At 41.4% G+C, this 11,267-nt stretch overlaps 1 protein-coding gene across 2 annotated transcripts in view; it reads left to right on the forward strand.

Moving 5' to 3' along the window:
• Nucleotides 1–10,711, forward strand: part of LOC137618760 (osteoclast-stimulating factor 1-like) — a 35,210-nt gene extending 24,499 nt beyond the window's left edge. For both annotated transcript variants that reach the window (XM_068348945.1, XM_068348944.1), the window contains exons 5-7: nt 5,230–5,435; nt 6,470–6,573; nt 7,683–10,711. In XM_068348945.1, coding sequence (XP_068205046.1) covers nt 5,230–5,435; nt 6,470–6,573; nt 7,683–7,827 — 455 coding nt within the window. In that variant the 3' untranslated portion in view covers nt 7,828–10,711. The remainder of the gene's footprint in view (nt 1–5,229; nt 5,436–6,469; nt 6,574–7,682) is intronic.
• The last annotated feature ends 556 nt before the right edge of the window (nt 10,712–11,267 follow it).

Here is an 11,267-nt window from a genome sequence, read left to right on the forward strand (position 1 = left end):
TTTGTCCGGATCTTTTTGTAACTGCTGCTCCTCGTTCGCCTAAACGTCAGAGTTTACACTAGGCCTAGCTACTTCGAAGCCGTTGTTTTATAAGCTAGTGCTCTCTCGCTCTTCTAGGAGAGCTTTACGTTTGCTAGGCGACTGGTTAATCACCAGGAGGAGTTTGGGGGAGACAGCCTTTGCTTTCCCTACTTTTAAGCTGGCTTATAGAGCGAGAGTCTGATATGACACGGGAGAAGTTCTCGGCTTGGGAGTTCCTGCCTCTGTCCAGATAGACTTCTCAAACCTCATAGACTCTCCCTGGCGCCTGGCCATGAGACGCTCCAAGATTTTATGGTCGACTTCAGAGCTAGACCATCTCCTGTTAGGAGTTTTTTCGAGCGTTTGAAGTTTTGCTGTACAATTATGTCATGCATAAACAAGGCTTTCAGGGATGGCTCCAATGATCTGACAGCCACGTTCTCTGCAGGAACAAGTCCCTCAGGGATGGCTCCAATGATCTGGCAGCCATGTTCACTGCAGGAGTACGTAAGAGGCAAGTGCGCTCAATGTATTCATTGTCAAGACAAACTTCACGATGAAGTCTACCAGGCTGTCTTGACAGCATTAATGGAAGGCGACTGGATGGTCTCTCTCGACCTTCAGGAGGCATACTTCCACATTCCTATACACCCGGATTCCCAACCGTTTCTGAGGTTTGTTTACAGAAATGTGGGGTACCAGTTTCGAGCCCTGTGCTTTGGCCTCAGTCCTGCTCCTCTCGTGTTTACGAGGCTCATGAGGAATGTGGCAAAATCCCTCCATCTATCGGGGATCCGAGCCTCCCTGTACTTGGACGACTGGCTTCTCAGAGCATCGTCCAGTCTTTGCTGTCTGCAGGATCTACATTGGACGTTGAGTCTGGCCAGGGAGTTGGGACTTTTGGTCAACCTAAAAGTCCCAACTGATCCCATCCCAGATTATTCTATATTTGGGGATGGAGATTCGCAGTCCAGTTTTTTTCGGGCTTTTCCGTCTGCCACCCGAATAGAACAAGCCCTGCTCGAAGTCTAACTAAGGCTGAAAAGAGAACGTTTGTTCAGTCAGGAGTTGGAACAGTCTCGTAGGGACTCTCTCATCCCTGGAGCAGTTTGTCTCACTAGGGAGACTACACCTTCTGCCTCTCCGGTTCCATCTAGCCTCTCACTGGAACTAGGACAAGACGTTAGAGACGGTATCATTCCCAGTCTCCGAACCAGTAAAGGCATGCCTTCAATGGTGGGACAGCAATATCAGTCTGAGAGAGGGACTATCCCTAGCAGTCAAGAACCCAAACCACGTGTTGTTCTCAGACGCGTCGGATTTGGGTTGGGGTGCGACCCTGGACGGTCGGGAATGCTCGGGTCTGTGGACCTCAAGTCAGAAGAGCATGCACATCAACGGCAAGGAGCTATTAGCAGTCCACTTGGCCTTGATGATATTCGAAAGCTTCTTCGAAACTAAGTGGTAGAGGTCAACTCAGACAACACCACAGCTTTGGCGTACATCTCCAAGCAAGGAGGCACACACTCCTTCACGCTGCTCGAGATCGCAAGGGACCTTCTCTTATGGTCAAGAAATCGAGGCATCTCCCTGTTGACGAGATTCATCCAGGGGGACTTGAACGTCTTGGCAGACTGTCTCAGTCGGAGGGGTCAGGACGTGGGCAAGAGTCTTTGGGCTACTTGGGGTCAACCCACCATAGACCTCTTTGCCTCCTCGTTGACCAAAAGGTTACCAATCTATTGCTCTCCTGTCCTCGATACAGAAGCAATCCACATAGACGCGTTTCTACTGGATTGGTCTCTTCTGGACTTATATGCATTCCCACCATTCAAGATAGTTAACAAGGTACTGCAGAAGTTCGCCTCTCACGAAGGGACAAGGTTGACGTTGGTTGCTACCCTCTGGCCCGCAAGAGAATGGTTCACCGAGGTACTTCAATGGCTGGTAGACTTTCCAAGAAGTCTTCCTCTAAGGGTAGATCTGTTACGTCAGCCCCACGTAAAGAATGTCCATCAAAGCCTCCCCGCTCTTCGTCTGACTTCCTTCAGACTATCGAAAGGCTCTCAAGAGCTCGAGGCTTTTCGAAGGAGGCAGCCAGTGCGATTGCAAGAGCGAGGAGAGCTTCGACCATTAGAGTATACCAGTCGAAGTGGGAAGTCTTTCGAGACTGGTGCAAGTCAGCATCTGTGTCCTCGTCCAGTACCTCTGTAGCCCAAATCGCAGATTTTCTTTTACATCTGAGAAAGGTTCGCTCCCTTTCAGCTCCCACGATTAAGGACTACAGGAGCATGTTGGCTTCGGTCTTTCGACATAGAGGCTTAGATCTTTCCAACAATAAAGATCTCCAAGATCTCCTTAAGTCTTTCGAGACCTCTAAGGAACGTCATTTGGCAACTCCTGGATGGAACTTAGATGTGGTCCTAAGGTTCCTCATGTCAGACAGGTTTGAGCCATTACATTCAGCCTCCCTGAAGGATCTCACCCTCAAGACACTTTTCCTAGTGTGCTTGGCTTCGGCTTAAAGGGTCAGTGAACTTCATGCCTTCAGTAAGAACATCGGCTTTTCTACAGAAAAAGCCACTTGTTCACTTCAACTTGGTTTCCTGGCCAAAAAATGAACTGCCTTCTCGTCCTTGGCCTAAATCTTTTGATATTCCTTGCTTATCAGAGATCGTAGGCAACGAACTGGAAAGAGTATTATGTCCTGTTAGAGCTCTTAAGTTCTATTTAGCTCGTACTAAGTCATTACGAGGTAAATCTGAGGCATTATGGTGCTCAGTTAAGAAACCATCATTGCCTATGTCAAAGAATGCTTTGTCATATTTTATCAGATTTTTAATACGAGAAGCTCATTCTCACTTGAATGAGAAAGACCGATGTTTGCTTAAGGTTAAGACGCACGAAGTTAGAGCTATAGCAACCTCCGTGGCCTTCAAGCAAAATAAATCTCTGCAAAGTATTATGGACGCGACTTTTTGGAGAAACAAGTCAGTGTTCGCGTCATTTTACTTAAAAGATGTCCAGACTCTTTACGAGGACTGCTACACACTGGGTCCATTCGTTGCAGCGAGTGCAGTAGTGGGTGAGGGTTCTACCACTACATTACCCTAATTCCAATATCATTTTTAATCTGTCTCTTGAAATGTTTTTAATATTGTTTTTTGGGTTGTACGGAAGGCTAAGAAGCCTTTCGCATCCTGGTTGATTTGGCGGGTGGTCAAAGTCATTTCTTGAGAGCGCCCAGATTAGGGGTTTGATGAGGTCCTGTTGTATGGGTTGCAGCCCTTAATACTTCAACTCCTGGGAGTCTTTCAGCATCCTAAGAGGATCGCTGGGCTTCGTGAGGAAGACAGACTAATAAGGCAGATTAATCGTCTAAGTCAACTTCCTTACCAGGTACCTTTATATATTTGGGTTTTGTTATGATATAACTGTCAAAAACTCTAAGCATATACGCTGTAAACTTAATTAACTCTGGTCTCTACCCACCACCATGGGTGTGAATCAGCTATTATATATTCACCGGCTAAGTTAAATATTTAAAAATGATATTTTAATTATAAAATAAATTTTTGAATATACTTACCCGGTGAATATATAAATAGAGACCCAGCGGGATGAGAAAAATTGGGTCTGTTTACATGTATATGCGGTATCTGGCCGATAGTTGGCGCTAGTGGGCACACCCGTAACCTTCATAGCGATCGCTCGCGAGTTTTTGTGTGTTTTTCTGTCGAGCCGCCGGAGGCTCAGCTATTATATATTCACCGGGTAAGTATATTCAAAAATTTATTTTATAATTAAAATATCATATTTATGAATCTTGTTTAACATTGGTGTAAAGATAATGAATCTGATAATGAAGAATGAATGATAAACTGCAAAATAGATAATTCCCATCAGGAAATAATGAATGAATCAAAGGCAACTTCATCTTTAAAAACAGAATAATTGTCGTTGGTATTCAACAAGTGAATCTACTTTCTTAAGAGGTCAATAAGGAATCGAGTATTCCACGAAGCTCTTGATGGTATAAGAAGTTTGCCGACCTTTTATCGAGAGTAAACCAGGAGGGCTTTACTTATTATCTTGAAGTTTATAGTAGATATGAAGGACCTTGAGTAAGACCATCCATTCTTTTTTTGCGGAGAGACTTGGCCAATAAAGAAAGAACAAGAAAGAATAATTGAAGTGGCCAAGATGAGAATGCTGAGGTGTATGTTTGGTGTCACAAGTAAAGATAAGATCTGGAATGAGTTGATCAGGGGGACAGTTAAATTATTAGAGATTTTAAAGAAAGTTCAGGGACGAAGACTGGTATGGTTTGGTCATGTCGTGAGGAGAGAAGATGAACGCATATGTAAAAGGCTTATGAACATATAGGTAGAGAGTAGAAGAAGGAAGGGAAGGTCAAAGTTCAGGTGGGAAGATAAATGATTGAATTATTGATTGACATGAAGGAAAAGGGTCTAAGAAAACAAGATGTACAGGACAAAGGAAGATGGGGGAAGGCTGACTAGGAACAGCGACCCCATATAGAAATGGGAAAAGCTGAAAGCAAAGGAGAAGAATGTAGGAAGGTGACCAAGAATGATCAAAAGAGATTTTATATATTGTAACCAGAAAGGAAGAGAGAGGGTGAATTCAAGGTCTTACTTCAGTGAATCTTAGTGAGGTTTATCACTGTCTCCTGACAGGTTGCAATAGTCATGACCCCTGAATGTAAACTTTAGAATTTTCGTGCTCTCTCCATATCAGTCCTTGGTAGTGCTCCTTAACCATGCTTGGCTGCCTTGCGAGGGCCTGAACTCCCCTGTTCTCTTCTTCCACTCCTGACTGGCGAAACGAGGCGAATAGATGTTCCCTAAATACCTTTTGTGTTTTCACAACTTGAGCGATTATTAAGTCGTTAACAGATAAACTGTTTATATGCTGGCTTAAGATGGCCTGAAAGATACCTTTGAATGATGAGAGAAGTGAATAGAGCAATAAACAGGGGAACTGCTAGAAGGAACATCGGAATGCAAGGATAAAAGGGAAAAACAAAGCTTTTATTTATGCAATACATTATGGAATTTAAGCTTGAAGAAGCCTGTACTTCCATGTCTTAGGTATATTCACTTTATCCAGACTGCTTTTCATATACAAAAAAATAATTTATCAAGTTAGATGTATTCATTATATTCTTGTTTTATTATTATTCAGTGAAGAGCGACAACGTTAAAACTCCCATTATCGATGCCGCCCGGCGCGGCAACCTCGAGATGGTGGAGGAATGCCTCGCCGCCGGGATCTCCGTGAACTCCCTGGACAAGACCGGGTCGTCCGCCCTCCACGCCGCCTCCCAGGGAGGACACCTGCACTGCGTGACTCGGCTGCTCAGGGAACCCAGGATCGAGATCAATTTGCAGGTAAGAAATGTCAGATCCTCCTTGATTTTAACCCTTCTACCTCCAATGGACGTACTGGTACGTTTCACAAAACTCATCCCTTTACCCCCATAGACGTACCGGTACGTTGTTGCAAAAAACTGCTACTTGCATTAGTTTTTGCATATTTTTGATAACTTTATGAGAAACTTCTGGCATCTTCCAAAATAATGAGACCAACCTGACCTCTCTATGACAAAAATTAAGGCTGCCAGCACAATCTAAAATAAAGATATTGCAAAACGTGCTTGAAAAAGAAAAACGTCTGGGGGTTAAGGGTTGGAAAGTTCCAAATAGCTTTGGGGGTAAAAGGGTTAAGAACATTTTGACTTACTGACTTAAGAACCTGTTTGTGTAATAAAGAAACAATGTTCTTATTTCTTTAAGAAGTATTTCATGAAGAATTAGGTGTAGGAATTCATGGTGAATATTGAGGATAACTCGGTATTGTCAGGAAAATTATCTGACCGAAAGAACAATCGAGATGAGGGATGTCGCAAGTTGATCATATTGGACTCAAGAATTATAGTACCTGAGAATCCACACTTGGAACACATCTTGTTCATGCGTAAAAATCACAGGAAAACGTGATGCTCAGATGCAGAAGAACCACAGGGAAAATGAAAATACGAAATATACACTTAAGTCCTGACTAGTTTCGTGATGCTTCTTCAGAGGACTCTGAAGAAGTATCACGAAACTAGTCAGGACTTAAGCGTATATTTCGTATTTTCATTTTCCCTGTGGTTCTTCTGCATCTTGTTCATATGTAGGGGACTTACTGCTATGTATTTTTTTTGCTTTTGTATCAAGGCATGTGTTATTTGGTGTATAATTTTGAATAAATTCTCAATGTTGCAAATGGCAAACTCACCAATAGTGCGGTCAGACTGCACCTCAAAATCATCTCTCCACACTTAGAAGCCTTGATATTTCTGACTGGTAGATTATCATGTATCGATGTTGTAGAAAATATTGGATGAATTTCTATATTTTTTTACTTTGCTCTTTTTTAGAACAAGTTGGGGGACACTCCACTCCACTGCGCGGCCGTCCGGGGCCACACGGACGTCGTTCAGTTGTTGATACAGCACAAGGCAAATGCCTCGGTTGTGAACAGGTAAGGTGCTGCTCAGTTCTTGAGTCATCTTGTAGAGAATTATCCAATTACTGAAGAACATGTTGAGAAATGGAAAGGAGAGGAAAACTAGAATATATTGATGAGAGAAAACTTAATGAGGCGTGGTTAAAATATGGTCTATTAAGGCAAGATAAATACATATTAGAGGACTCTACTGTAATTTAAAGATCAGGGAAAAGAGTAAAGCCGATAAACGTTATTGTGAAGCAATGCGGACCAGAAACTACGACCTGGTACAGTAGTGGCTTGAAGTTTTCGCCGAGGAGATTGCACGGCACCATAGAACACAGTAAAGGTGTTGTTCTTTACATGAATAAGTGACTTGGGTAAAAAAAAAAAAAAAATAGATGGAGTAGATACTTTATCTACAATGAAAATTACTTAACTGTTCTTTGGCTTTTTAACATCAATTGGAATTCATGTACTCTCCTTGGGGTAATATCTTTCAAGTTTTAATAGCATATGTAATTAAATTGTTGAACTGTTAAAGAAGAAAATTTTTATGACACTGGGTTTTAAGTTGAGAACCTACACTTAATTATCCTTCCTCTCAATTTGCTTTCTTTCTGTTCCTATTAACCCTTTTACCCCCAGAGGACGTACTGGTACGTTTCACAAAACTCGCCCCTTTACCCCCATGGACGTACCGGTACGTCCTTGCAAAAAACTGTTATTTACATTTCTTTTTTCCCATTTTTGATAATTTTTTGAGAAACTTCAGGCATTTTCCAAGAGAATGAGACCAATCTGACCTCTCTATGATGAAAATTAAGGCTGTTAGAGCAATTTAAAAAAAAATATACTGCAAAATGTGCTTGAAGAAAAAATAACCCCTGGGGGTTAAGGGTTGGAAAGTTCCAAATAGCCTGGGGGTAAAAGGGTTAAAGTTTTGCATTTAATCGATTAAACAGTACCTCTTCCCTTTCCAAGGAGAACTATACAATGTTCTAACTGTAGTTCTCTCAGTGCAAAGAAAACTAATACTCAAGTGTCGCTTCTGTCTAGTAGAGCTTAACTCATAGCTGTCTTCTTGCCCCGTTATAAAAAACCGCATTTATGGCATCCCATTCATTTCTATTTCCTCGCAGGGATAACTGCACCCCGAGGAAACTCGCCAAGAGAGAGTCCGTCATCGCCGCCATAGAAGAGGCCACGGTCAACATCAATCACGAGCCTCTAAACTACGACAACAACGATTACGGTATCGACGAATCCGAGGATTCGGACGAGTAAGTCGAGGAAAGAGGGTTCGTCGTTTGTAGAGTCAAATCGAAATGGTTCTAGTTTTAATTCAAATTGATTTGTTTACCAAAGGATATACTTGTACATTCCAAAGCACAATTCCTTTTTTTTTAATTAGGATTTTTTCCATTAGATTGTATATCAATTATCCGATTGAATTATATATCCTTGTACGACGTATTTGATCATATTAGGTACAACTGTTTTTTTTGTTATTTGATTCTAGTACACTATAGTGTTTAGTTCTGTTTGTATAGTAGCAAAGTCTTTCTTGACTTGAAAATCTCTTCTTTTACGCACACATAGTCTTGTAGTTCGTATTTTTATTGTTTGTAACTGTGCCCCGTTAAAATTTAAAGAAATTTACAATTATATCAAGTCTCTGAGAGAGATCAGGTGTAATTGAAGGTACGAAGGCGAGGGAATTGTTTATCTCGGCGAGAAGGATCATATTCAATTCTCACACGCGGTACAGAGGGTTCAGTATGTACATTCCATTATATTCTGTCCTCAGTAGGAAGTGGTTTTGGCTTTTGCCAAGTCCCAAATAGGGCTCACAGAATAACAATAGAATCTGTTGGATTTTTTGGGGGAGAAAATCTAGGTGCTATGGGCATTATATAGAGAGGTGAGGGTTAAACTTACAATACGCTAACATGTTTTCCAGGTTTATGCCACGGGAATCTAATGGTTTCTCCATCGTTGTTAAAGACAACTCGGACATTTTATCACTCAATTACTTCGATTTCACAAACTGTTGGTGCCCTCGCGCGAAATGTACAACTATAGGCGTGCCATCCAGATGCAATCGCACGTTGAATTCGTTAAAAGTGTCTGGTACCTAGTCTGAATTGAGACTAGAAGGTGCCTTGGTAATTTTAGAAAGATTGTACAATATTTTCCTATTCAGATTTCAGTCAGAAAGACTCGTAAGGTTGAAAGACATTCTAAGTTGTGAGAATAGAACCTTTTGAAAAATGCTACTTTTGGAAATCTCGCGTAACCTTTGGGTCTTAAGGGGCTTTTGGAACTAACAGTTGTCGAAATATAGTCCAACTGCTGGTGCTTATAATTGTTATAGATCTTGTATTAGATACTGATATGTTAATTCCTGTGAAAACTTGAATGGTGCTAGATGTTTGTGGCTTAGCCATCGGGAGCTAGTCGAGCTAGATTTGTCATCTCGCAATCCCCAAGAAGAAAGTGAAGCTCCTTGGGCTGTGAACCAGGTGCTCTGTTTCTGAAGCACTGCAATCTTACTCATAACGGAGATGAGGAACTTTCCTGTGGCCTTGTGTACGGAGATTTAACGTACAGATATTGACTAGATACAGTCACCCGATTTTGTAAACGTAAAGAAATACATAAATTCTTCTTCCTGCTTCCACACAGTACGCAAACGTACGTACGCACTCACCCACAGACTTGAGAACGCGGCAGTTTCATATGTAAGAGAAGCTGTTATCAGGTTGAAGGATGGTTAATCACAAGGCATTGATAGATTGAAGGAGTTACATTTTAAAGTAATTAGAATAATTTAGTTAACCATCACGATGAGGTTATCAGAAAGGGGACTGTTTAGCCAAGCTCTCCTTTATGGAAGTTTGTTCTGGATGTTCATAGTAAACGGGAGAGACGGTCCAGAAAAGCTATCGAGATTATTGTATACGATCTTCGGTGTGTGAAGCGTTAGAATTCAAGGGCCCGAACGTCTCTGGAAGCGGAAGCGTGTCGGAGGGGAGCTGACAAACTAGTGAAGCAGTAGCTTACTGCACTTGTTAATTTGTCAAGGTTTTATATATACAGTCCCGTATAGATTTATGGTATATTTCTTATCAAATAAAGTACTGTAATACTTTATATGAATATAAAATGAATATTTTATTAAAGAGTTATTCATGTTACTATAGGCAATATTAGAATTTATCATGTGATGTGCCTTCATCCATTGTGGCTTGATGAAGTATATATACTGTAGATCTCGACAAAAGAGGTGCGAAGCAAATGGACGTGCGCGTGCCGATGTTGGTTTGTCGGACAATATCCAGAGATCTTACTCTGCGATACTGGTTTGGTCGATGAGTTCGAGAGAGGGACCTCTGTTGGTCGCCGAAGCAGAATCAACTCGTCATAAACTCCATTATTTCCTCTTAAGTTTTCCAATAATTTTTGTGTTTAGATTCTTACTTGAATTTCATTTTAATGCAGGTTTTTGCAAAGGCCATGTTTTATAGATGCGATTGATTCTTTTCATAACCGAGACAACAACTTATCTGCAGAAACTTAGGAACATGGCTGTCATTTGCAACGTTGCCAAGTTTTGTCTGGACTTGTAAACCACCTCAGGTAGATGTGCCTCCCTCATCCCTTGGGCTTATATCATCCTGCTTTTCCAAATGGGATTGTAATTTGGCTAATATTAATAATATATTTTACTTGAGTCCCTCCTCCTACAAGCTTCCCAGACACACACATATGTACACTATTTGTTGGATGACTTTCCTGATTTTCTGTTGCTGCAAGGAGACACTGATCAAATCTGCTGGTATCGCTGCTTATTCAAGAGGAGGAGGAATATTCTGCCCTAATGTAATAGTCTAATGTGGCTCTCTAACCACTCTTATCTCTAAATCATTCTTAAAGAAGATACTATTACCTCTGTATTATTCTTTAAGGTGCTGTAACTCAACAGCTGTTAAATGATGTCTCTCCTTTTTCTATTTTTTGTCACAGCTTCCGAAAGGTAATTTTCACCGACCGAAGAAAGCCTTTTGTGCGGGGATACTCCGGCCAACCTTCTGCAAGTTTTTCTTGTTGCCAATCTTGGAAATCCTCAATGGACTTAGAGACTAAAGGGTTCTTGAATCCATAAAAAGTGGAATGGATGTCAGTCCGCAGCAAGTTACAAGCGTTCCGTTTCCTGCTTGTACGATATATTTAGGATGGCTTCATCGTTGTACTCGTTTTCCTCGGCCCCTCAGATCGCAAGGTGCTTAGCCGTGTCATGTTATAGAGGTGTTTCAGATGATTCTGTTTTCCCAGAAGGCGAAGATCTCCTTCCTGCACACTCAGCATGACCTATGCGTCAGTGCGGACCTTCCTGTGTGTCTTAATAGCTTGGAAATATCCTGGTCAATCTTCCAACGATCTGTATCAAAACTTCCATCTTTGGAGCAATATCCAGCATTCACTCCAACGCACAGTCCTCTCTTAACAGATAACCCGCATTTGAACAGATCTAGGTTAAAGTTTGAGATTAGGAAGTTGTCTAACCTACCAAAAGACCGGCATAGACGCACACAAGGTGTTGTTTTTATCTTCAGAAAACTCAGTTTAGAAAAAGAATCTAAGAAAGCCACAGAAAAAACATCCATATTAAATAATTAAATCTTAGGTTTTACAGTACCGTAAATCCTATTTTATAAATATTA

Source organism: Palaemon carinicauda, chromosome 25 (assembly GCF_036898095.1).
Source record: "Palaemon carinicauda isolate YSFRI2023 chromosome 25, ASM3689809v2, whole genome shotgun sequence".
NCBI classification, from domain to species: Eukaryota; Metazoa; Arthropoda; class Malacostraca; order Decapoda; family Palaemonidae; genus Palaemon; species Palaemon carinicauda.